Here is a 25,210-nt window from a genome sequence, read left to right as displayed (position 1 = left end):
CCCAAGGTGACATCTATTAATGTCACAAAGTAGTGACAGGAGCAGGATTTCAACACCCTTCGACATTACAGAGCTCAGGTCTCTGGAACCCAGCTGACTTTAGATGACTTGCAGACTGTTACTTTAGAAATGACCTCAGAGGGAAGCCTGGGGGAAGACGTATGGCAAACAGGGCCTCATACTAAGTGCAGAGGCAGCCTCTGAGCTTTCTGCGAGAGATGTACTACCTAGTTTGAACTAAGAAGCTTCCTTCTCCAGGGGTGGACATGGGGAAGACTGGATAGTGGTGGCCTGGCCTAATGAGGAAGAGGTCAGTTTTACATGGATGAAATGGAAGTAAGCTATGGGAGTGATCGGGACTTTAGCCTTTAGCTGGCACTGCAGATCTCAGCTATTCTTAGGCCTGGGTTATCTACTCCAAGCACCCTAAAAGCTTGGCTATGTCAGGCCAGTACAGTGCACAAACCTCACCTGATTTGCAGAAGCATCAGTCAAGAAAATAGGCCTGAGATCACTGGTCTCAGGCAGTACCCATGTGCATCTCATGTCCAAAATTTGAGAATAGGTGTTTTATACTAGGTGGGGTGCCCCTTCCTCCCCATCCACTCACACCTGAACATACCCAGGGCCCAGCTAAATCCAGTCTCACTTTGTTATAGATAAAACCCAGATGAGTGGGCTCACTAGGGACTAAACCCGATTGCGCTGTTATGACAAACTTCCAGACAAGAAGAACCAGGATAGCCTATTTTATAGATAACTGGAACCCAGGACAGGACTGCCAAGGGCTTGGCAGTGAAGTAATAGCCAAGTCCCTAAGGGAGATGTCCACATCTTGGTCATGTCCCCATTGCAAAGACAAGTCACCTGGACACCAATTACTGCTCCAGTCAATCAAAGGGAAACTTTATTGAGGCCTCTGGGCCAAGGGGTTTGGGCAGGTGGCTGCCCTGCAGGCTGAGGCGGTGGAGAGGCCTTATTTGACCTTCTTCTTGGGACGTAGGTTGTTGGTGTGGCCACACTTCTTCTTCCGGCAGTTGACAGCACGGGGATGCAGGCGGGCATAACACCTGTGTGGGAAAAGGAGGAACTGGTGAGGGCAACTGACCCCCTCCTGCCAGGTCCAGTCTGCCCAACCCCAAGTGTACATACTTGCGGCAGATCATCTTGTCGCAGTTGTACTTCTGGGCAAGCTGGCGGAGGGAGGGCTCAATGATGCCGCCCCGCAGACGAAGCACCAAGTGCAGGGTGGACTCTATAGGCAACAAGAGTTGGAGAGAGACAGCAACTAAGCCTGGGCCCAGCACTCAGTCAACAGAAGCAGGGCAGGGCTGGTGCTCCAATCCTCTGTAGACCATTGCTTCTCAAGTATGAAAGGGACATGTCAGAATCCCTTGGGTAATACTGACGCCAGCCCAACCTAAAGAATCTCCCACCATCCCTTGGGGAGTTAGATTTTATATGCCAAAGTGGTGTCCAGGTGGGTTTCCTGACAGGCATAAGTGTTTTCTAAGTGGTAAGAGGGTAATCTTTCATTCTTGTTAGGGAAAATAAAGCTTATTGCTTCAAGGAGTGATTTTCTTTATAGTGTTCACATTTTTAAACCTGTCTAAAAAAGAAAAAAAGGTGAACAAGAACATGGGAAATGATTGCCATTTGGAAACAGGTTGAGATCATAGGACACTTTCCAATGATGAAAACAGTATCTTGTAAAGCAGAACTCGCCTACCTCCTCTGATTCTCACTTTAAGAACCATCCTCTCAAACCCTTTCCTGGTGCCAACAAGGCTGTCAAGTGCCCCATGTGGATCGTAGGCTTCATGGGGAACTGTCCAGCCACCACATCCCCAATACCTTTCTGGATATTATAGTCTGAGAGAGTGCGGCCATCCTCCAGCTGTTTGCCCGCAAAAATCAGACGCTGCTGGTCAGGTGGGATACCTAGAAAGTGAAAGCAGCTGTTACTGAGGCTCTGGCAAGCATATTACTGGTAGTTCTCCCTCACTCTATAGGCCCGCTCGATCATTATTCCTAATCTATCAAAAGGGAAACCGAGGCAGAGATGACAAGCTGCCTTCCTGAGATTACGCAGAAGCACTGTCAAAACTGAGGTCTGTCGAAGGCCAGCACCCAGATCCAGCCCAACTCACCCTCCTTGTCTTGGATTTTAGCTTTGACGTTTTCAATGGTGTCACTGGGCTCGACCTCGAGTGTGATGGTCTTGCCTGTCAGGGTCTTCACAAAGATCTGCATCTCTGCGTTTGCTGGGGAGACTGGAGGGGAGTAGGACAAAGCAGTGAGTAATGTAGGTCCAAACATTGCATTGACCTCCACTATAGGTCTGCCCCAGTGCCTGTCTCTTTCCACCCTCTCCAAGCTACAGATGGAATGGTAAGTACAAGGCTAAGGAACCATCTTGCCAGATACATTTTCCCCAAATGTGACCTGGAGATCCCATCCATCCATTCATCCTTCCTCCCTCTCTTCCACAAGCCCATGGCTATATCTGTTTCACAAAATGCCCTTCCTGCAGCTTGGACGGGAATCTCATCTTGGGAGTCACCCTCCAAACCCTTTCTTTTCCAACTCCAAGCTCAAACTTACTCTGGGTTTCTTTCTCAGTTAACCCCCAAACTTCTTGGATCACACCTCCTGCCTTTGCGCCAACCCATAAATACCTGCCAACTAAGTGCCAGATATTTGTTTACATGGTAAGTTTTTTCATTAAAAAAAAAAAAAAAAAAAGGCCTACAAGGTGGACACCGCCAGCCTCTCCTTACAGATGTAGAAAACAAAACAGGTAATGACCCAGCCTGCGATCAGGGGTAATTATTTTAAAGGAATTGACACTGTCTGGCACGGAGACAATTTACATGCTTAATATTCCTCCCCATTAACTTGGATCTGCCCAAGAGGACCCACCCCTGACCCAAAGCCCCGTCGGATAGTTCAGGCAGGTGGCGCGAGCAAGCCACTCTCCTAAAAGCCGGTTCACCTCCCGGGTTTCAGACGGGACTCGCAACACCGGCCCAATGCTCCCTATTCAGACGACTCGCGGAACCTGGCCCGCACGGATGGATTCAGGGCAGCCCCCTGCGCTGCTCGAGCCCCCGTGGCCCTCACAGCTTCCTGCCCGATCCCGGCCCAGGGCGAACCCACACCGACGCCGGCCCGACCTGCTCGGCCGCCTCGTTGAAGAGAAAGAGAGCGACGGAACCGGAAACCGCCAAATCGCCGCAGAAAGCGCCTGCGCACCGAGCACGCTGCGCGCTTGCGTCACAATGCGCGCCGCGCGCTGTGCCCCACCCTTGGCCCCGCCCGGCCCCGCTGCTATGTTCAGTGCTGCGGGAAGAAGCGGCGGCGCCGGCGAGCGAGCGTCGCGCGACCGCCTGCTTCCGGGTGTGGGTCCGCCCCGGGGTCACATGAGGAGACTGCCACACCTCCCCAGGTCTTCAGCCGTCTCAGGTCGCCTGAAGATAGCACGTTGCTGACGCTCGGGTACTTATTGAGTAGATTCTTTTGTGCTAAAGCGAAGGCATTAAGCAGAGGGTCTGCAGGCCCAGGACGCAGGCGTGCGTGGCAGGGAAGGTAGGCGGCCGTGCTGGGACGGAACCCCGGGGGCCACCCAGGAACCTAACTCCTGGAATCAATTATTTGCAATCAGCTCTCGATTCGCTGTGCGCGGAAGGATTTCAGGGCGGTGCTTCGAAGAGCAAGAAGAGCAGGTGGGGCTGGTGCATTAACTCAAGTAAATGGAATGAGACCCAGGGGCTGTGTTGGATGTAGGAACCGGGAGACTCATGAATGGCTAAGTGCACGGTACAGGAAAGAGGTGAGGATGAAGTTACTTGTGGATTTGGCAGCGTACCTCTTTATTAAACTCTTCCCAGCGCCTCTATGGACCAGGCAAAAGCAGACATTCTCGGGTCTTGGAGGATCCCTTCAATAACATTTCTTAAGTGGTTCAAAGAAGGGACTCTGTGTCTAATGGGGAATGAGACCCAGCTCAGCTCCCTGCGGAGCCTACCTTGTGACAGATTTGGAGGAGCTAAGGGAACAGTGTTGTGAGGAGTGGCAAAAAAAGCTTGGGTTATTATGGCTGCCACCGCCGGAGACTCCCACCAAGGGCAGCCACATCTTTTTGGCCCAGTGGTGCCTGGCTGTCAGCACCCCATCCTGTCCCACATCCAGTACTTGACCCCCTTCTGAGCTGATGTACCTAAGAATGGAAGAAAGCCACTCCTAGTAACACCCTTCTTTATAGTAACGGAGTCTTTTTATTGATAACTTCCCAACAGCAACTGTAAACATCGGGTACAAAAATATTCCGTTAAACTCTGATTTCCAAGGTGATTCAGCTTGCTCCACGGAGGCCCCAGGATAGGCCTAAAGGGCCCTCAGGTCCACACCTCTGTTCAGAGAAACGTGAGCCTTATGGCTCAAGGCTGAGCAAATGGGGAGCCTGTCTTGAGCTTTCTACAGCTTTTTCAGAAACCTTGAGATACCATTTAGAGAAAGTATTTAATACTTTCGTTGGAGGAAGGGGCAGGGAGGCCAGAATTAGTAGGTGCGGGAGTAGGCTCGGGTGAACTCAAACATGATAGTTCTTGTTCTACCTCAAGGGGGTCCTGAGGGATGCTGGGGCAGGAGTCGTGTGGCTTTGGTCTCTGGAACCTTTAAGTGTTGTTCAGTGCAGACTTCAGGCCTGCCTCTGGAAAGGCTTCCTTGCACCCAGCCCAACAACTCCAGCTGGTGCTCATCCCTGGCTTGGCAGAGGGTCTACAGGAGAGGCAATCAGTGAGGAAGGAGTAAGAATGAGACCCCCAGGAACTCCACACCCCTTGTCCCCCAGGGAGCCCAAGAATAGGGTGGCAAAGCTGACCATCTTGAGGCAGGATTGCCTTCTGCCACCTCAGACACAAGGAGTGCTGCCACTGCTCTGAGACCCCTTAAAGCGCCTGGGAGCAGGGCTACTCGCCCAGCATCTCCTCATCATCTGTCTGTCTGCGGCCGTTGATGGCAGGGGAGTCGGGCTGGACATGGGACAGGTCCTCAAAGCCAGGGCTGAGGGAGGGAGAGACAGTGTCGGGGCTGGTGTCACAGGAGCCTGTGCTCTGTTCCGAGGTGGCGATGGTGGTCGTGGTGCTGGGTGGGATGGGGTCTTCATCCTCGTCCTCCAGGAGGGATGCCTCTGGGACATCTGGGTAAGGAGGCCCAGGAATTGGTCAGTCACTGTGATGAGGGATTAACTAACTGGGCCTGTGGCCCCTGACAGCCCCACCCTGCATAGGGCATAACTTATTCCATTTTATGGAAGAGGGAACCGAGGCTCAGGCAGGTAATAGGCCTCCCTTTAAGGTGTGGTAAGAACCCAGGTTCTCTGGGTAAGGCCAACATGGGCCTTGGCGGAGAGCCTGAGCCTGGCTCTGCCCTCAACTGTGTCACTTGGGCCAGGCCCCTCACTTGGCCTTGCCTCAGCTCCTTGCTTGATAAACTGGGACTGATGATGACAGCATTGCCTCTGTCCCTGTGGTTGTCAGCAGCCCTTATGTGGGGAGCTACTGGCCCATTCAGCACATGGGGTAAACTTGCGGGGATGCTGCACTTCCCCCTCAGGGCCTCAGTTTCCTCCTGTATAAAACGGGGACATAGCCCCCAACTCATGGCTGTCTGTGGTAACAGCCTGGCTTGTAGGGTTATGTGGTGCTCATTGGGGCAAGGATTGTCATCATTCTTATCCATGTTACCCTGTGCACCTCCCCGCAGGCAAGGGACTCTGGTCCCAGCACCCGTGCTGCAGGTTGCCAAGAAGGCCAGGCCAGCACCCCCACCCCTATCCCAGGTCTCTGGGCCCACCAGTCCCTGAGGTGACCTTCTGGAAGCCAGCCCTGGGCTGAGGGTGCTGGCATCCAAGGGATACAGAGTTCAAGACATGGGGCGCAGGAGCCCTGGGTGACACTTACGGCTGAAGGCCTCTGGGTGCTGCCTGGCCAGCTTCCCTTTCAGCATCCTGTTGGGTAAGGGAAGGCACACAGGCTGAAACTGTTGACTGGACATGCTAGGCCCAATGCAGGGCAGCAACCCTTGTGGTTGGCTCTGGATGGGTGGGCAGTGGGAACCCCTCCCTCATTGCTTGTCACATTCTGCTTCCATGCCGGAGGGAGGCCAAGGCACTTGGCCCTTCAGACCTTCCACTCTCTGGCTGGGCACCAGCCACCCAGCTGTCAGTTTCTGTGCGTCCTTGGGCCTGGATTGGGGCATTTGGTGGGCCCTCTATCTATAATGCCTTTCTGAATTCTAATCCTCATCTATCTGGACAGCCTTCTAAGAAGCTTCTCCACCCCCTCCTCAACAGCTGCTCTGGGCTACTTGTCTCAATTCTGTCCCTCCGTCCTAGGGAGTAAGGCCCATTGAGGCAGGGAATGCTGGCTGCAATCTCATTTACCTATTCAGAGAAGACCTGGGTGGAGGGCTAGGGGAATGGGAGGCTTGCCTTTTCTGCATGATATGTTTGGTGCTATGTTGCATTTTTTGAAAGATAAATAAAATTTAAATTCAGAAACTTAATTTTGATCCCAGAGTTCGGATGTTTTTGGATGCTAAGTACATGATGAAACCTCATAAAATAAGTGAGCTGGATCTCTCCCTGTTGGCATGTTACATGGAACACCTGGGTGACCCTCATTGAAAAAGGAGGAACCAGGGCTTAGAAGGGAAGGCAGAGGCCAGCACTCACCTGATCCTGCGGAAGATGCTATCCAGGTCCCGCTTCATCTCCACCAGAGTCCTTGTATGGTGCAGGAAGCGCTCACTCATCTGTTGTAGGCGGACGCTTGACAGGTTGTTGAAGTTCACCAGCATCTCATTTGTCTTCTCAAAGCGGTCTAGCCTGGTGGCAGAGAAAGGGCACCAACCCCTCTGCTCAGCCTATAGGAAGGACCCTGCCAACTGATAATGCTAAGCCTTTTCCTAATCCACGACCTTTTCATGTGCTGATTGAGCTCCCTAGCAAACTCCATTCAAGTGAACGCTTCTCATGTAGCCTTCACCCCCTCCCTCAAACAGACTTTTTACTTCCCTGACACCCCTAACCTCAGGATGTTTCTCTGGCACAGCCCTGACACCATAGGGCTAGGAAAATTTGTGTCTGGTTTTGTCTCTCCTCAGGTTGGGAATTCCCCAGGTAGGTCTGAATGTGACCTAAGGAACTAGAAGAAGGATGGGTGTTACTGAAACCCAGACACACCTAGCACTTCTGTTACAGGGCGAGTGCTGTGCTGTGTCATAAATTGAAAGAAGAACCTTTGGCTTAAAGACACAAAAATGAAGCCCCAGGAGACTACACTTCCACCCCAAGGTTGTGTCAGCCCTTCTTCCTCACAGGTTAGGTCAGTATTAGAATGGGGTTGCAATGGCTATGGTGCCAAGCCCCAAGGAAGGTAAAAAGGCATTCACGGCCCTTCAAAGAGACCTCAGTTGCTTGCAGACAAACAGCCTAGACTCTCCGAAACCAGGCTCCCAACAGGAATTCTGCCCACCTGCTCCCTTATATCTCCCAGCAGCCTCTACTTATCCCAGCTCTTCCCCACCCCTGGCCTTGGGTCAGGAGCTGCTGCAGCTCCCTACCCCAAAGCCATCTGCAGCTGTGAAACCAGCTCAAAGCCATGCTTCCTGTACCAGGCCTTCGCCTCTAGGCCAGGAAGGAATTTACTTTGGAGCCAGTGGGGCCGGAGTAGGGGCAGGTCTGACAAGAATGCTGGCTTTGAAGCCAAGTGGATTTCTTCCCATGCTTAGGCCTAGGATGCTTGGCCACTGCTCACATGTTCTTCTGGGCTAGGATGATGGCATTGACGTCATCCGCATTCACCATGCTCAGGATGCGGCTGCAGAAGACCCTTGAGGCTGAGTCTGGGGGGTCCATCTCTTCTTCCTCCTCCGCTGCCTAAAACAGGCAGGAAGAAAGTCTTGAGTCTGCACCAGACATTGAGGGAACATAGGATAGAGAGGAGGGACCAGGAACCCCACAGGCTGCTTGAAAGTGAGTCATGCCACCTGAGCCTCAGCTTTGTCATCCTGGAAATTCGAAGGTGTTTCAAGAATTACAGGAGATCATATTTATAACTTGTACTCAAGCACATCAGAATCCCATTCCCACTCTCTGGCATCTACTCTCCATGAGCTCAAGGCCACCTGCCTAGATCTGCCCAACTCCTCCCATGCCCCCCTGCATCTGCCCATTCCCACCTTTGTACCTGCTGTCCCCACTGCTGGAGCATGCATGCTGCCCTTTCAGATTATCACAACCTCATGTCTTCTCTCCCAGGAGGTCTGTGGTCACTCTCATCACTTCACCTTGTTTTAATTGTTTCACTGGCTCATCTCTGTCTGAAATTATCTTAGTTTTCAGTTGACCTGTTTGCCTGTCGCCCCCACAGCACTATTGGCTCCAAGAGGGCAGAGGCATGTCTATCTTACTCGCTGCTCTGTCTCCAGAGCACAGCTCAGAACATGCCTTACAGCAAGGGATTGCCAGAATTTCACCTGGCAGAGGCAAACAGAATTGTTCAAACTCAGCTCTGCCACTAAACTTTTAACAGCAAATTAAAGCCAAGAATTTCAGGTACTCAAAACCAGGCTATAGGCTTCAGCACCCCCTAGATGGCTCTGGGCTCTTAGCTTCCCTGGCACACAGATGACGATCCCAGTGGGTGGGGGTTTTCCTGTATCAGGCCAGGGCAAGAAAGGCCACAGCTTCAGTACTGACCCTACTTGTGGGGTACTTCAGGAAAAACCCAGAATCCTGGCATACCTTGGTTCTAGGGCCCACACATTTAATGGCCAAACAAAAGTCCACTTGCCATTGGTTTAGATACATACATACACGATCAGGAGGGGCTTTCAAAGCCCATTTAATCCACCTTGCTCTTTATTGAGCACCTACCTTAAGCTAAACGAGGTACTAACTTTATACATGGAAACTGTTACCCTTATTTACATGTGAGAAAACTGAAGCTAAGAAACAGAGGCACTGAGCCATTGTCACACAGCCAGTGAACCTGAGTCACAACTCAAATGCCCATGGTCCACAGGAACCACAAAAGTGTGAATCTATACAGGTGTTCAGTAACTATCCAGGATAGGACAGCTGCTGCTTAGAGCAGCTTCTTGCTTGACTTCTCATTTTGATCCAGAAAGAAAAAAAAAATGCAAGCCGGATCCCATCTGATCTCAAGCTAAGCAGGGTCAGGCCTGGTTAGTACTTGTATGGGAGACCACCTAGGAAGACCAAGTGCTGTAGATGTAAAAAAGAAAAATGGATTTTTTTTTTCTGTGAAATCACATCATTTACAAATGTTAGCAACTACTTTTTTACCCCCTAAACACCATGGAAGCCAAGAGTATTTGTGCCCTGAATCTGGTTTAGCTGTTTGCAGCCCCGACATGGCTTCTGGAAGTAAAGTGCCACACCTGATGAGATTCTGCCCGCCCCTCCCCAATAACCAGTTTATGTGTCAAGTAAAGACACTCACAGTCTTTATAGTTTTAAAAAACCATGATCATGTATGAAGAGGATACTTGGGCTCAAAGGACAGAGTCATGTAGCTAGAAGCCCATAGCTAAGCCTGGCAGGTGCAGGATTTGGGCCTACAGTAATCGGTTCTGCATCAAAGTTGGGCTCTTTCCTTTTCCGTGCTCTTCTCCCAAATGTGAGGGATTCAAGGAACACCCCTTCATCCCCAGCTGCCTTTGTCAGGAAGCCTTTCCTGCCTAACAGCTAGTCTGGACCACATAAGAGTGAAAATGACCCAGCAAGGGTTCTGGTTCCTGCTCCAAATATATTTATTAGTGAAACACGCAGAGAGGGAGGCTGTGTGGGCTTGGGACAGTCACCTCACTTCTCTGAGTTGGTCTTCTCATCTAGAATATTAGAATAACAAAGAATCAGAATCTCACAGTACTATGTGAGAACTGAAACCAACGGTGATAAAACGATGATCTCGGAGCAGGCTGTTTCTCCAAGAGAAGCGTGAAGAAATCCTAGGGCAGGGCGCTGGAATCAGCGTTTTGACGAGGGCTCCCCTGGTGCTTCCAAGAATATGAGCAAATTTAATCCCCAATCACCCCTACGAGGCAGACACTATCATCACTGAGGACAACTAAGGCTCACGAAGATGGGCTCCGTTGCCCAAGGTCAAACAGCGAGGCAGAGAGGCACCGCGATTGCACCCAGATCATTGAACAGAATTTAATTACGCGGCCCAAGCTTAGCGAAACCCCGGTGTTGGGGCGGGGCTTGCATATCCCCACACACTGCGCCCCTGAAAGGCAGGAAAACTACAGCCTAACCAGGGCAACGCACGGTTCCAGGTGACACGGCACAGCCTGAACACAGGCGGCCCCAACTTCCGCAACCCGGAGCCGGATCCACTGAACATACGGGGAACCTGAGACCTGTCCGCAGAAGGGGTGCCTAGATGTGGCCAGCAGCACATCCCACCCCCCGACAGCCCAAGGGTCACGCTCGACCCGGCCCGGCTCCCCAGCAGCCCCAGCAGTCCCAGCCCCACCCCGAACTCGGCCCCGGCATCAGTGGCAGCAGCACCTGCACATCTGGCAGCCTTGCTCGCGCTTCCGGGATGGCGCCCGCGCCGCCGGAACGTCACCACGCACCATACGTGCAAGTGCGCGTGGCAGCGACGTGTCCGGGGCCTAATTGTGTGCGAGGAGGGGCGGCAGGAAAAGGTGGGGCTTATGTGAGGCTTCTGTTCCCGTGTACGTCATAACGCATAGCCAATCAGGCTGTCGCTCTCGCGTCTGCGTAGTTTCCAAAACCCGAGCTTTAAAGAAGACCGGAAGGGGTGGAAAAGGCTGTAAAACATTCCGTTTCATAGCTGGTAAGACCGAGGTCTGAGAGCGGCAGGCAAGCCCCCGAAACCATACCATGCTCGAGTTGCCTGTGGTCGACCCAGACCCAAGTGTCCTGATTTTCAGGCTGAGAATCAGACCCCGGTTCAAAAACCCCGGCTCTGCTTTTGCTGACGTTTTTTTCTGGTCCAGGAACCCACGTTGCATTTTTTCAGATCTCCAATAGTCTTTCCCCCTCTGACAGTACCTCAGTCTTTCCTAACCTTTAATGACCTTAATACTTTTGAAGACTACTGGTTTTGTAAAATACCAACCAACATGGGTTTATCCAATGTTTCCTCAGGATTAGACTGAAGGTAAGGAGTTTGGGCAGGAGGAATCCTTTAGAAGCTATGTTGTACCCTTCTCAATGCATCATATCAGGAGGTGTGCGATGTTGACTACTTGCTTAAGGCAGTGTCTTGTCAGTTTCTCAACTATCTAAAGTTACTATTTTCACCTTTGCAACAAATAAGTATCTTACGGAGAGCTACTTAAGAGACCATGGAAGTATCCTAGGTTTTTTTTTTTTTCACATTTAAAAAAATATTTTTCACCCAGTAGTTTATGCATTCATCCCTGTCTCTGGATGGCAACAATTATTATTAAGGTGTTTGTGTAATGTGATTTTCTATTTATTAATTATTAATTAGAATTCTATTGTAAACGAGCTGCCTATTCTCCAATTATGTATTTATTCACATAGCACTATGAACTTATGAATATTTTATTATAATTTCTATATCATTTATTTTGCTGCCCCTTTAAGTTAGCTCCTATGTCCTTTTATATGTCTCCATTTTCTGAGTACTTCCCTAACTTTGGCACCACAAGATTTTCCATGTTTGCTTTATAATATCCTTGGAATCAGCCTTTACTCTAAGGACCCTGGTTCCTTTTCTTGGAGAGTGACATTCAGAAACCAAGCTCTGGATGCTGAGTGTGCGCACTGCTTAGAAACCCTCTCAGCTGTCAGAATTAGGAAATACATGTACACCTATTAGCCCATGCAAATATACATCTATATTTAGTTCTATATCTGTCCTCTTGTCTATATACTGAAAACCATGAACAAAACAGGACAAATATAGTAATTTCCTAATAAATGTTAGCAATTAATTATCATTGGTTATTGAGGTCATATAATGTATGTATGTTATATATCTAATTTTTCTGGGTCTCAGTTTGTTAACTGTGAGTCTGATTATAGCATCTGCTTCTTAAGGTTTTTGAGAGCTTGGGAGATACACACATGCCCTTGACCACATGGAAGATCCTTTAGAAGCTCTAGAATTGGACACATCTGAGTTCTAATTCTAGTTCTGTCACATCCTAGCTGTATAGGCAAGTGGCTTAACTTTATGAAATCATGCAGGTGAGTTCCCTATAACAAGGCTAGGCCCACTGTAAGCCCTTGGTAAACTATTTACCCCCACACTTTGCCATCTTTATTCACTGAAAAGTGAATGTGAACTGGGATTCTTATATATTGTTTAACAAACAATTTTAAACATTGTTCAGTAAACCCTCTAGCCATCCCCTCTGGATGTGGCCCATATTCTGGGAATCCAGAGAGTACTCAGTCCCTGCCTGGCCCTGGAGGACAAAGGAAGACAGTCTGATACAGACTCTCCCAGCCCTGAGTGGAACAGTACTGGGCTAGAAGAGAGACTCAAGGCTGGAGGAACCTGAAGAGTGGGGTTTGAGGATTCATTTTGGGGGCACGGAAGCATGTATATCTGGATGGGGTTTTCAAGTAGGATTAGAAGTTTTCTAGGTGCTGACTTTCATTCAGGGCTGAGGGAATCACAGGAGCAAACGCAAGATGGTGGAAAAACACAAAGCATGGGCTTGACTTTTTAAGAATTGTGGAGCTCAATGAGCCAGGCAGCAACCAGTGCTGAGAAAGGAGGTTTGGTGGGGCCGCTAGGAAAAGCGGAACAGAACCATGGCTCTGCAGGCTGCAGCAGATGAGGCCCAGACTGAGAAATCAAGCTTTTCAACAGGTCTCTAGGGCTCTGTTAGAGGCCAAGAAACATTTAAGAGGGTCCTGGAAGGGGTGGGGGCTGCACATTGGGGCCAAAAGGGATTTGGCTGGCCCCAAATGTTTTGTGCACATTGGAGTGGAAACAAGAAAAATGTTTTCCTTCATTGTGTGTTTGAGGGAGAGAGTGGGAAGTGATGGGAAGGCTCAGTCGGCTCAGTGGTGGGGACATAGGTGGTGTGGGAGACCTAGTCTGGGGAATGGAAGGCTTTCTCTGCTACTTTTATTCCTTACATAGCACTCATCATAGCTGCAATTAGATATTTATCTGCCTTATTGTTGTACAGTATCCAGCTCCCTAGCTGGAATAGAAGCTCAATGGGGGAAGAGACCTGGCCTAATGTATCTTTCATCGCTGTGACCTTGAACAAGGTAATTAACTTATTTATGCCTGAATTTCCCCCTCTGTAGAAGAAGATAATGAGTCTTACCAAAACACATGCATCCTATCCTAAAGAAGGTAAGAGAGAAAAGGAGCATAGAGAAGGTGTGACAGAAATAAAACACATGAGAATGCAGATTTAAGTCCACTATGTCTCTAATTACATTAAATGTAGAGACCAAGTGCCTCAGTTAAAAGACAAAGATGGGCAAACTGGATCAAAAACAAAACCTGGTTCTATACGGCTTACAACAGACGTGTACAACATAAGGATACAGAAAGGTGGAAGATAAAAGGACGGAGCCTTTAAAACATGAACCAAGAGAATGGGTTTGCAATCTTAATATCAAAAGTCCAGCTACAGCAAGATGCATGGAGATAAAGAGGGGCATGTCACAACAAGCACAAGTTTCGTTTTTCTAGGAAGATATAACTATTTCTGTATGCAGCTAATGACGTGGATTCCAAATATCAGAGTAGTATTTATCTCATAAGGCTGATGTGAGGATTAAATACATGCAGTGTTTGCCTACATGTGATACCTGAGTGTCAGCCATTATCGTTATAATTTTTGGTGTTATAATCGTTTATTTTAGTTGTTTATGTATTAGTTCTTTACTACAGTTCCTCTAGTCCCCGTGACAGAGGTAGGGCTGGATGGGTGACTCCATCCTACAGATAAAAACACTGAGGTTTAGATGGACAGGGAACAGTCAAAGTCCCTCAAAACTGGGTGTAGCCCAGGCTTTATTTGATATTCTTCCCAGGCAATTTCTCATATATCTCTACTGCTTTCCCATCTCTTCTGTCTGCCCAGCCTGCTTCCTTCCACAATGATTTCCCTAAGTCTCCCTACCCCCCACTTTTTGTGCCATATACTGAGTAGGCCTCAGGGCTAAAACAACGAGAAACAACAGACCCTTCCCTGACTTCAGGGATCTTCCACTCTAGTGGATGAGGCAGACATAAGGCAAGTGATGGCACAGGTAGAAGTCAATTGATTATGAAGTGGAAAGTAGTTCAGCGTGCTAAGAGAACAGCCAGTCGGGGCACCTGGCTTTGTCTTGAGGAGGTCTGGGAGGGCTTCCTGTAGGAGGTGACCTCCCAGCTCTGATCTAATAAATTACCTCCAAAAGCCAGTTACCTCCTCCAGTGTTAGCTACTTCCAATGTCAGTGCCTCATTCATTTAATTATTCGTTCGTTTACTGAACTCCCTTAGGTGCTAGGCATCATTCAGGGAGGTTGGAGGGGGTACAAAATAAACAAAATTCCTCCTAGGAAGGAATAGAGTTGGGGGAAGGGAGCAGAAGCCAAAGAACAAACAATATCATTCTGGAAGTGGGTAACTGCTGGGAAGGAAAAATAATAGAACAAGGAAATAGTACGTGCCCCTTCCTTCAAAACAAGATCCATAATAGCCCATCTTAAAAAAAAAAACACCCAAAACCATCTAATCGAGGCAGCCACCTTCTCCACGGTCCGTGGGCACCTTATCACCTTATAGCAGAAGGTGTAGTGGGGTGGGATCACCCCCAGTGGCCCTGCTTGCTCAGTCGCTCACCTAGCCATTACTGAGCTCCTCCTGTATGCACCAGGCTACCTTCCGGGGCTTAGACAGACCACACGGAAAGCGGGGGTTGTGTGTGCCTTTGGGTGCGTCGTTTCCCCTCCGGGCCTTGGGTTCACATCCGCAACTACGGCTTCAGGATGGGTTCTTCCGCAGCCCCAAAACTGCCCTGACCGTCAGGCCTGAGCTCCTTAAAGAAATACCGTTTAGTGGTATCTTCCCAACACCCTCCAAGTTGAGGGTGCGTGGATTGGAGTGTTCGTCCCCATTTAGCAGGTCGGCAGAAAGCAGCTCAGACGCGAGCAGTGAGTCGCGTCAGGTCGCGCAGCGTTAACTCCGCCCCGGGCCTGGGTCGCTCGGTGGCCTCTGCCCCTTTAAGAACGCCCCACGGATGCAAGCAGGAAGGGGGCGGTATCTGCTCCGGAGACGGATGTGCGCGTGGGCTAATGGACGCTGTAGTCGCGGCAGCGACGGCCAATGAGCACAGTAGGGGCGGGGCCAGGTGCCAGAGCCTAGTTCCCGAGGCGCGGCGGCCGCGGCTGGGGGCGGGGAGGGGGGCGCAGGACCCCAGGCGGGGGTCCCGGAGCCAGAGGCACGTGTCCTGGGTCGCCAGCGGGGCTGCGCCGGCCAGAGGCGCGGCCCTGGCCTAGGCTGGTCGGGGAGCCGGCGCAGCGGGGGCTGTGACCAATGGGCGGGGCGAAGGGCCGCGGGGGAGGCGAGCCGAGGGGGGACGCGGGGGGTCGGAGTGCCCAAGGGGGTGCGGCCGGGCGGGGGCAGCGGGGAAAGGGGCTCCAGGGGGGTCCAGGGGGGCGTTGCTGACAGAGACGTGCAGGAACGGGGCGCTCGAGGGGTGCGGAGGGGTCGGAACCCCAAACTGGTGGCGTCAAACAGGCGTGGGGCGTTGGAAGCTCGGGTCGGGGGTTGACGAAAGGCCAGGCCCGGGCGTGGGGCGTTTGGAGGGCGTAGTGTGTTATGGGATCGCGAGAGGGACGTCTGACTTAGGGGTGTTTACCGGGCGACAGAGCGGCTGTGGGGGCAGCTGGCCCTGGGTGGGGGCGGTGGTTGGGGGATGGGGGAGGGAGATTTGTGCGGTAGCGGGGGATAATGGTGGGGAGCTAGGAGGGTCTCAGAAAAGGGAGCCGAGCCCGGAACGAGCAGGCAGGTGAGGGTTAGGGAGGGGATGGTGGATGCCGTGGGTCAGAATGACGGCTCTACCACCCCAAGCTTGGGGCCTGGCATTGGAGGTTAGTCCCTGATGGCCCAAGGAAGAGGCTGTACAGTGCGGTGCAAATCTCCACCGCTTCGGATCTTCACATCTGCTTTGGTTGAATGGTCAGGAGGCCTGAGGATAGCAGAAAAGGCTCCCAGGGAAGGGTTTGGGACAGGGCCTCAGGTGTTGTGGGTTGGGTTTAGATTAAGAGTATGGAAGGAAAAGACTTGAGGTTTCTGGGTGGTGGCAAGTTAGCAGAGGGCTCCTCTTAGGAGAAGGGGCAGCTGGAGGTGGGGAGCTCTGGTAAAGATTTAATTCTTAAGCTCTAAAAATAACCTCAGGGACTGTCCCCTAAAAAAAACCAACCAGTACCTCTTCTGGACATTTAATCAGATAAAGCCCCTGTAGTTGGCTTGCTCTGTGACTTTGAGCAAATAACTTTGCCCCTCTGGGCCTTAGTTATCTTTTCTGCAAAGTGTGGGGGGATGTTCCCCACTTCCTGGGATGTTTATATAAAGATTAAATAATTAGCTTTGATGATAGTTAACCCTGTTTGAGCTTGATGCCCAGAGCTTGATGTTTGGGTTTTTTAATCTGGACAAGCTAGAGTTGTTGCTCTACCCACTGTACAGATGAGGAAACTGAGGCCTGGAGCCCCTGAGTCACATAGCAGGTGTTCTGCAGTGCAGTGAGCAGATACACAGGAGGATTTGAGGGGCTGGGTAGGATTCTTAACCCCATCCATTCCCCCCACCAGGGCCAGTTCCCGTACCCCCAGCAGCATGGCATCCTGTGCTGAGCCCTCTGCCTCGGCCCCTGAGCCCACTGTCCTGCCACCTGCTGGGGTTCCACCACTTGAGGATTTTGAGGTGCTGGATGGGGTGGAAGATGCAGAGGGTGAGGAGGAAGAAGAGGAAGAGGAAGACCTGAGTGAGCTGCCGCCACTGGAGGATGTGGGGCAGCCCTCACTGGAGGAGACAGAACAGCCAGGGGCCCTGGCCCGAGAGTTCCTGGCTGCCATGGAGCCTGAACCCGAACCTGCCCCGGCCCCGGACGAGTGGCTGGACATCCTGGGTAAGGAGCAGGGGTGGCTCGGGTTGACCCAAAGGGCCCGGAAAGCTCCAGTTCAGGAGTGACCTTGATCTAGGCCTTTTCCACTGAGCCTCATTTCCTCATCTTTTTGCGAAATAGATTGGAAGTAAGACATGTGATAACCATGGTGATAGCCCGCTACAGGCAACTGCTTGAGATATTTCACATCTATGAACCCCTTTCATTATGTCTCATACACATCCAGCAGCTCAGAGAGGCTTGAGTCACCCATCCAGGGCCACACAGCCAACATACCAGGCGCCAGCAAGTCCCAACCTCCACTGCTTTTTTTCTTGGCATTTGACCAGTGCCCATCCCCTGGAAAATGTGTCCTAAGATCACATAGATCTGGAGAACATCCCAATTTGTCCATCTCTGGTTCACAGTATGTAGTAGAGTTCCAATTGCTCGTAGAAGTCTTGCAAGAAATAAACTAGGAGAACCCATACACGTTTCTCCATTATGGACCTCATTATAGCAACTCTGGAAGCTAGAGAAACATTTTGCTACTAGTACTGGTACCTAACATGTTAAGTAATGCTAGTATCAACATAAATTATAGTGAAATGTTATCATTTCTACCACTTATATTGATATTAAATCAAAGATATCAAATAACACTGAAGCTGATGAAACTGTTACTTAAATGCTCATCAATAGAGAATTGGATAAAGAAGTAATGGTTCATATATACAATGGACTATTTATTTCTCAGCCATTAAAAAAAAAAATGAAATCTTGCCATTCAAAACAATCTGGGTAGACCTGGAGGTTATTATGCTGAGTGAAATAAGTCAGACGAAGATAAATACATATGACTTCACTTACATGTGGAATCTAAAGAACAAAAAGAACAAACTAATCAAAAACAGACACAAATATAGAGGACAATCTGGTGATGGCTAGAGGGGAGGAGGGGGGTGCTGGGAGAAAGAGGTGAAGGGTTAAAGAAGTATAGATTAATAGGCGATAGATGGGTCAAGGGATGGGGAGCACGGCATAGGGAATGTAGTTAGCAATAATGTAATGGCTAGGTGTAGAGCTAGGGAAGAGAATAATCAGGAGGATCATTTCATAAACTATATAAATGTCTAACCAATATATTGTATTCTTGAAACTAACGATAAAATAAAATTAAAAAAAAACCCCAGCAGTGTTACTGATGTCATCGCCACTGCTGATAAAAATGTTACTATTTCTAAAAATACCAGGTAATATTAACTGCCTACTGGTTCTGTGTTAGGTCTATGCACCATTTTATCTTATCCTCAAAACAACTCATGATGTAATTCCTACCATACCTGTTTTACAGATGGGGAAACTGAGGCTTAGAATGATGAGGGCATTTGTCCAAGGTCACACAGCTTTCTTGGCTATAATAGAGTCAGAAGCTTTTCTTTACTGATACTAGGAGCTGCCATGCTTCTCTGTGCAAGAGGTTGCCTCTTTATATTCAGAGCTTGCCGCTTAGGTCAGAATTCAGGTTTCTAGACAAGGAAGCTAAGGCCTTGAGAGGGGATATTATTCTCCCAGAGTTCCCCCGCGAGATGCAGTAGCTGGTTGTGATCCCGCTAGCACATCCACTGTTAGTGCCCTGAAACCTTAAGACACAGGATCTCCCAGATCCACTAGATCAGTGATTCTCAGGCTGGATGCAGGAGCATGTACCAGTTCGGCAGCAAAGAAATTTTGAATGTTCTAGAATATTTCAGAATATGGCTATCTCCCTGTCTCTAACCTTTAAACTGGGGTCCACTCAGATTCATGGTATATTGTAGACCAGTGGAATATGATGGGCCGCTGGGACACTGAGGCCCAGAGGTGTGGGGTCACCCACTTGCCCAATAAGTGGCAGAGCGGCTGTTTCAAGTTCATCTTGTGCCCTGATGCTGGATCATCCGCAGGATGGGTAGAGCTGGTGGGGGCAGGGTTAGGGGCAGGGAAGGGGTTCGGGGAACAGGCACATATCTGAGCCACTGGTGACAGACTGCTTGTCCCTGATCAGGGAATGGGCTGTTGAGGAAGAAGACGCTGGTCCCAGGCCCTCCTGGCTCAAGCCGCCCGACCAAGGGCCAAGTGGTTACAGTGCAGCTGCAGACGTCACTGGAGAATGGCACACGGGTGCAGGAGGAACCAGAGGTGGTGTTCACCCTGGGTGACTGCGACGTCATCCAGGTGGGAGTGGGATGGGGTCTGGGCAGTCCTGGGTGGGGCAGGGTGGGGCTGAGGTGGGATGGGGGGATGTGGGGATGTGGCGATGGCTGGATGGGGCCGCTACACCTGGACCCACCTGTCCCTCGTATGCCTGTACACCCAGGCCCTGGATCTCAGCGTCCCACTCATGGAAGTGGGGGAGACGGCTATGGTCACTGCTGACTCCAAGTACTGCTATGGCTCCCAGGGCAGGTGAGAACCTATTGCTAGCAGGGGTCCCTATTGGGGTGGGGAGGAGGTACGTAACTTAACAGGTCATGTAGGTGAAGGGTGGGAAAAGTCTCATTCTTTGAGTTTTACAGAGGGGGTGACAGTGGGGCCAGCTTCAGGACTTGAGGCCTTTGCTGCCTTCTACTGAGCCTGTTGAGTGTGTCTGGGTTGCCATCATGGCTGCCAGGTCTGAGTGCTCCCCCACCTCATCCCCCAGCAGGAGCCCGTACATCCCCCCTCATGCGGCCTTGTGTCTGGAGGTAACCTTGAAGACAGCTGTGGATGGGCCTGACTTGGAGATGCTCACGGGGCAGGAGCGTGTGGCACTGGCCAACCGGAAGCGGGAGTGCGGCAATGCCCACTACCAGCGGGCTGATTTCGTGCTGGCTGCCAACTCCTATGACCTCGCTATCAAGGCCATCACATCCAGCGCCAAAGGTAACCTCCTAGTCAAATCCCCACACTTTGCCTGCAAAGGCATCTGCTAGAAACTTCAAACCACAGAAGGCCTGAGACACAGAATGTTCTAGAATATTCTAGAATATGGATCGATACTCAGCCATGCCTAACTTTTAGGCCACGATCTACTCCAGCCCCATGGTAGATCCCAGATCAATGGGCTGTTAGAGGACACAGGTAGATGTAGGGGTGCGGTGATGGCAGATGATGTTACTCCATGTGTCCATTGATAAGCTTCTGCTTTACTTTGACTTCTTTCTCTAGACTCATTGGGAATGTCTTGAGGATGGTGTAGTGTTGGCCTGTGTTAGAAATGAGGAAACTGAGGCCAGAGAGGCCTGAGGTTCCCTGAGAAGCAGCACCCTTACCTCCCTCGACTGGGACACTCAATTAGAGACCTCTCCCCAGTCTTCCATCAGGTGGAGAGCGGTGGGTCTTGGTCTAGGTCACATAGTGGGTGGGCGGTTGCAGGGGACTGGTGGCATGGTAACAGCTGCTGAGATTGAGCACTGCCCTCCCACAGTGGACATGACATTCGAGGAGGAGGAGCAGCTCCTGCAGCTGAAGGTGAAATGTCTGAACAACCTGGCAGCCTCACAGCTGAAGCTGGACCACTACCGGGCTGCACTGCGCTCCTGTAGCCTTGTGCTTGAGCACCAGCCTGACAACATCAAGGCTCTCTTCCGCAAGGGCAAGGTGGGCCTTGGCTGTGGGTAGGTGGCAGAGATGGCAGGCTGGCACCTCCAGCTTGGAGCAGTAGAACTGGTCCTGAACCCAGGATTTGAAAAGGGCATAGGCATTAGCCAGCCAAGCTCTTGCGGGTACGTGTGGAGAAACCGAGGTCCAGATAGATTCAGAGGTGTGACTTGAGTCACAGCAATTCATTGACTGAGGCTAGATGTAAACTCCAAGCTTTGGGTTCCCATACACTGTCTTGTGGCTCAGGACTGACTGCTCTTTGCATATAATCCTTCATGGCTACTGATTTCCACAGAATAAAAGCTAAGTCCTCATTGTAGCCCTAGGGCTTTGAGCCATCCGGTCATCATCCTTCTTCCATCACCTTCCACTTTACCCCATTTTACCTCTTGCTTCTCTCTGTCCTGCCCACCCTCCTCACTTCTTGTTGCCAGGTCAGGTCTCGCCCTCCCCGGTGCCTCTGCATAGGTTATGCCTTTTGCCAGTGACATTCATACCCCAAGTACCATCATGGATTTCTTCTTCACATTCTTTAGGTCTTTGCTCCAGTGTTAGGGAAGCCCTACTCGTTGTCCCCACTCTGACTTCCTTACTTGTCTTTTATATTTCCCATGTCGCTATCAGCACATGGAGGTGTCAATTCTCTTGTCTATCTCCTGCTGGGTAGCAGGGATATTGTCTTTCTCATTCACTGCTAAATTTCTAATCCTGCAAAGAGGACTAGGCACATAGTAGGTATTTAGTAAGTGCTGGTGGAATGTAGGGGAGAGTTTGGCCTGCATGAACTTGACCTTAATTGCTTTTGCCCCTATCTGTTTATCCTAACGGCAACCCTAGACAGGATGGAGTGGGGAGACTTGCAGTACCTTTTAGCAGTAAACCGAGAAAACTGAGGTGCAAGCTAGCACTGGGTCAATTAGAGTGTTTGTGAGAGACCTGAGCAGGGCCTCCCTCAAGCCATCATTTTTTAAGCACTTGCTGCATGTAGAGTTCTGCATAGAAATGCAGGGAAGAAGATGATGCTGTCCCTATTTTTTAAGGGTTTATAATCTTTTGGGGGCTGTGAGACTGTTTGCTCGTGTAGCTCAGTTGATTTGGATCTGTTGGTTGAAGGTGACATCTACTCAGATTTACACAAAAGGAGGGATTGCTGGCTTGTGGCACTGTCACCTCTTGGGTTTCTGGCTTCAGGCAGGGTGGATCCAGGTGTTAGCAGTGTTATGAGAATGCTGTGTCTGTTTGCTGTGAGTTTCCCCTCTCAGGCAGGCTCCTCTCTTGGTAGTGACCAGGAAGCTCCCTCCTGTTACCCAAAAGCTCCAGGTTTCTATCCTCGCCCCTTAGCAACAGGCCTCCCAATGGTACTAACATATTTCAGGCTGGATCTAATTGGTTGGCTTAAGTTACATGCTGGCTCTGAATCCGTGGCCAGAGTTTTGGAAATGTCTAGTCAAGGCAATGAGGGAGGAGGAGGTGAGGTGGATACCCAGGTCTTCTGCACAGGCCAAGACAGACATTCAGGGAAGGAGCAGATTGAGAAGACAACACTGAACCCAGTGGGGTGCCTAAGGAGTTTGAGGACTCAGGAGAACAGTATGGGGTGGTTGGACCGCAAGGGCTATTGCTGGAGATAGGTTTGGGACTTGTCAGGTGTCCAGGAGCCCAGCAGGACTGGGTTTCGTGAGAGAAAGCCTGGCCTAGTGTGGATCCAGAGTGGTGCCACCAACTACCTCTCACAGGTGCTGGCTCAACAAGGCGAGTACAGTGAAGCCATTCCCATCCTGAGGGCAGCCCTGAAGCTAGAACCTTCCAACAAGGTGAGTAGAATGCAGGTACCCTGGGGACTTGCTCTGCTGACCTGTCTGGGAAGTCCCTCATGTTGTCTGCCCTTTGTCCTTGTGGCTTTCCCTGTGGTATTTTTATTTGGGCAGTGTCGGGGCAGGTAGCTAAAGGCCCCAGTCAGCTTGCTGAGACCCTCGTGATCCTTAACATAGGTGGTTTGGGCTCACCTCCAGCCAGGGGTCCCAGAAGCCAAGGGCACCACCAACTTGGTCAGTGCCAGTGTCTTCAGTTTTCCTCCCAGAACCTTCCTCTTCTGGCTACCTTGTGCTCCACCCCATCCACAGGCTCCCTAGAGGGATGGAGATGGCAGCCCCCACTTAGGTGATGCTCAGAGAGAGGAACAGATGAAACCCCTGTGTCCCCGTAGTCTCAGTTCCAAAGTGACTCAGAAAGGCAGAGCACCAGCAATGGGAGGTCATGGTGGCTGCTGCCACCACATGCTTTTAGTCCAACTGTCCCCTGCCCCTCCCAGACGATCCATGCGGAGCTCTCAAAGCTGGTGAAGAAGCACGCAGCCCAGCGTAGCACAGAGACTGCCCTGTACCGGAAAATGCTGGGGAACCCCAGCCGGCTGCCTGCCAAGTGTCCTGGCAAGGGTGCCTGGGTGAGCTGGGGCTGGTGGGTAGGGAGGCTTCCAGAGGAGGGGCAGGGTCTATGGGCAGGGCAGGCCACATAGAGGGGGTATTTTCATTTTGCATACATTGATTTCTTTGTCACCTGGGCTCTGGTGGACCATACTGGGGATACAGAGGCCCCAGCCCTGTGTGACTAGAGCAGAATGTTGTAGGACTTAGATAGACTAGGGAGTGATGGCTCTTCGAGAGGGGAAAGGGAGGTATCCCAGAGGGGTAACATTTGGCTTGAGTTTTGATGTATGAGTAGGAGTTTTGTAGGAGGCAGAAAAGGCAGGGTCAGGAAGTGGCTTCCTGAGAGGCCTGTGTAGGCCATGTTGGTACCTGAAGCCTAAGACATCAGTCTTGAGCGCTCTCCAGTCTTCTCTTCTCTTTATCCACAGTCCATCCCGTGGAAGTGGCTGTTTGGGGCGACTGCTGTTGCCCTGGGGGGCGTGGCGCTCTCTGTGGTCATTGCTGCCAGGAACTGACCATCTCAGTGGTTGCCACCCCTCTGCGCACCGTGGTTCCCACCCTGAGCTCCCTAACTCTCCCAGGCTCCCTGTCCACTGCCCTCTCTGGCCTAGCCCCCTCCTCTGGGGCAGGGACAGTGAGGTTTGGGGGTTGTGTGGTCCAGTGAGCAAGAGGGACTGAGGCCCTATAAGAGGAAAGTAAGGCAGGGCCCGGGCCCCATGTCCAGCCCAGAGGGAAGGGGCCCTCATTCCTCCAGACCCAATTCGCACCCTACCCTTCCCCCCTGGGTTAGGTCTCAATAGAGCCGGCCTTAGTTTTCCCTTCTCAACAGACCTGGGGGCACCCCTTCCCCTATCCAGTCCCTGTCCAAGTGCCAACCCTTCCTGCCCAGCCTGCTGCATCTCTGTCCAGGCTCACCTCAACCCCCCAGTGAAATAAAAGCCTCCCACCCTGCACTTTGCTGGCTCTGAAGCCTTCTTTCACCACCACTGGGGGCTGGGCTGGAGTGGGAGGGAGTCTCCTCTTGAGGTGAAGCAGACCCTTGTTACAGAGGGGGAAACAGGCCTGGAGAAGTGGGTTGATGTACCCAGGGTACCCAGCTGTGAACTCTAAGGAGTTCATACCCCCTCTGCCTGTTACCCCAACCTCTCATATCTGTTTTCCGAAAACGGACCCTGATGGAACTTAACTGGGCCCTTCACTGAGACTAATAATTATAGGGGGTCTGACTGTGTAGTTATCTGATGGCCCCATGTCTGGGCAGTAGCAGTATAGCCAGTGAAAAGGCTAGAGCTTTTGCAGTGAGCTCTCTAGGTGGAGGACATGTCAAGGGGTCATCTCAAGGTGATGAATTAACTTCCAATTTCTTGGGTAATCTAGTTCTTAGAGACTTTTGGAAAGCATGCCAATGCTTGGTGATTCCTCCATTGTTGTCCCTGGAAGCCTGTTAGGAGTTATGGGGCATTGAGTGTAAAGTGTAGAAATGCTTGTTACCAAGCAGTGCAGCCCATGTTTGTAGTGTTCTGAATTCCCTAACTTCTCTAAACCTCAGTTTCTTCATCTGGTAAATGGGTTCAAATGTTGTATTCACCCCAAAAGACAGTTATGAGTATTAAGCACTGAGCACACAGCCTCAGCAATTCATGGTTAGTGGAAGTAAATGGATGGTAGTGCTACCCTGGCAGTGGTGGGCAGAACTAATGAGATCACCTGGGCGAAGACATTCAGAAGGTCCCCTCCCTCTCTATCAAAATCCATCCTATGACCACCATCTGTAATTAGATTAAAGGGAGAAAGAACATGACCCAAGAACTTTTTAAAGGTTGGGAGGCCCAGGAGCCTGGGAGGAGCTTGCCTGGGCAAGCCAGCACTGATCTTCAACCCCAGTTTTCCCATCTGTACAAGGTTAGCTTATAAAATGGTGGTGTTTCTGTGGAAAACAGTCTGGCAATTCCTTGAAAAGTTAAACATAGAACTTCTGTATGACCTAGCAATTTCACTCCT

General features: G+C 50.8%; 3 protein-coding genes and 1 long non-coding RNA gene across 8 annotated transcripts; 2 read left to right on the top strand and 2 right to left on the bottom strand.

Annotated features, from left to right (window-relative positions):
• Positions 1–878: 878 nt before the first annotated feature.
• On the bottom strand, positions 879–3,136 carry UBA52 (ubiquitin A-52 residue ribosomal protein fusion product 1). Its single transcript, XM_016132437.2, has 5 exons — positions 2,996–3,136; positions 2,151–2,273; positions 1,855–1,941; positions 1,153–1,255; positions 879–1,070 (listed from the first exon to the last, which is right to left on the bottom strand). The coding sequence occupies exons 2-5, from the start codon at positions 2,251–2,253 to the stop codon at positions 977–979; spliced, it is 387 nt and encodes a 128-aa protein (XP_015987923.1). The 5' UTR covers positions 2,254–2,273; positions 2,996–3,136; the 3' UTR covers positions 879–976.
• Positions 3,137–3,340: 204 nt separating this feature from the next.
• LOC118612504 lies at positions 3,341–6,567 on the top strand. The gene is made up of 2 exons (XR_004955040.1): positions 3,341–3,498; positions 3,665–6,567. It is a non-coding gene; the product is annotated as an uncharacterized LOC118612504 (long non-coding RNA).
• KXD1 (KxDL motif containing 1) lies at positions 4,775–10,732 on the bottom strand. 2 transcript variants are annotated; one of them, XM_036234394.1, is made up of 5 exons: positions 9,892–10,518; positions 7,821–7,942; positions 6,737–6,889; positions 5,964–6,010; positions 4,775–5,064 (listed from the first exon to the last, which is right to left on the bottom strand). In XM_036234394.1, exons 1-5 carry the CDS (start codon positions 9,916–9,918, stop codon positions 4,913–4,915), a joined length of 501 nt encoding a protein of 166 aa, XP_036090287.1. In that variant the 5' UTR covers positions 9,919–10,518; the 3' UTR covers positions 4,775–4,912. The 2 variants fall into 2 exon arrangements, with proteins under 2 accessions (XP_036090287.1, XP_015987921.1); XM_016132435.2 differs by lacking the exon at positions 9,892–10,518 and adding an exon at positions 10,604–10,732 and having other exon boundaries at positions 4,823–5,200.
• Positions 10,733–14,961: 4,229 nt separating this feature from the next.
• FKBP8 (FKBP prolyl isomerase 8) lies at positions 14,962–24,162 on the top strand. Of its 4 annotated transcripts, none has more exons than XM_016132432.2 (9): positions 14,962–14,985; positions 16,867–17,183; positions 19,207–19,376; positions 19,519–19,607; positions 19,843–20,063; positions 20,608–20,780; positions 22,520–22,597; positions 23,095–23,226; positions 23,638–23,724. In XM_016132432.2, the coding sequence occupies exons 2-9, from the start codon at positions 16,892–16,894 to the stop codon at positions 23,722–23,724; spliced, it is 1,242 nt and encodes a 413-aa protein (XP_015987918.1). In that variant the 5' UTR covers positions 14,962–14,985; positions 16,867–16,891. The 4 variants fall into 4 exon arrangements, with proteins under 4 accessions (XP_015987918.1, XP_015987917.1, XP_015987916.1 ...); XM_016132431.2 differs by lacking the exon at positions 14,962–14,985 and adding an exon at positions 15,397–15,491; XM_016132430.2 differs by lacking the exon at positions 14,962–14,985 and having other exon boundaries at positions 19,846–20,063; positions 23,638–24,162.
• Positions 24,163–25,210: the final 1,048 nt, after the last annotated feature.

The sequence above is a fragment of the Rousettus aegyptiacus genome, unplaced genomic scaffold, assembly GCF_014176215.1.
Source record: "Rousettus aegyptiacus isolate mRouAeg1 unplaced genomic scaffold, mRouAeg1.p scaffold_m13_p_16, whole genome shotgun sequence".
Lineage (NCBI taxonomy): Eukaryota > Metazoa > Chordata > Mammalia > Chiroptera > Pteropodidae > Rousettus > Rousettus aegyptiacus.
This window is presented reverse-complemented; position numbering and strand designations above follow the sequence as displayed.

Coding starts and splice junctions, on each gene's coding strand:
- UBA52 (XM_016132437.2), bottom strand. CDS start 2,253: ATGCAGATCTTTGTGAAGACCCTGACAGGCAAGACCATCACACTCGAG. Junction 1,256..1,854: donor AGACTATAATATCCAGAAAG/GTATTGGGGATG, acceptor TGTTGCCTATAG/AGTCCACCCTGCACTTGGTG. Junction 1,071..1,152: donor GACAAGATGATCTGCCGCAA/GTATGTACACTT, acceptor TTTCCCACACAG/GTGTTATGCCCGCCTGCATC.
- KXD1 (XM_016132435.2), bottom strand. CDS start 7,921: ATGGACCCCCCAGACTCAGCCTCAAGGGTCTTCTGCAGCCGCATCCTG. Junction 6,890..7,820: donor ATCCTAGCCCAGAAGAACAT/GTGAGCAGTGGC, acceptor CTCTGCCACCAG/GCTAGACCGCTTTGAGAAGA. Junction 5,201..5,963: donor GCACCCAGAGGCCTTCAGCC/GTAAGTGTCACC, acceptor CTCCTTACCCAG/ATGTCCCAGAGGCATCCCTC.
- FKBP8 (XM_036234378.1), top strand. CDS start 16,892: ATGGCATCCTGTGCTGAGCCCTCTGCCTCGGCCCCTGAGCCCACTGTC. Junction 19,608..19,842: donor TGCTATGGCTCCCAGGGCAG/GTGAGAACCTAT, acceptor CTCATCCCCCAG/CAGGAGCCCGTACATCCCCC. Junction 22,598..23,094: donor AGCTAGAACCTTCCAACAAG/GTGAGTAGAATG, acceptor TGCCCCTCCCAG/ACGATCCATGCGGAGCTCTC.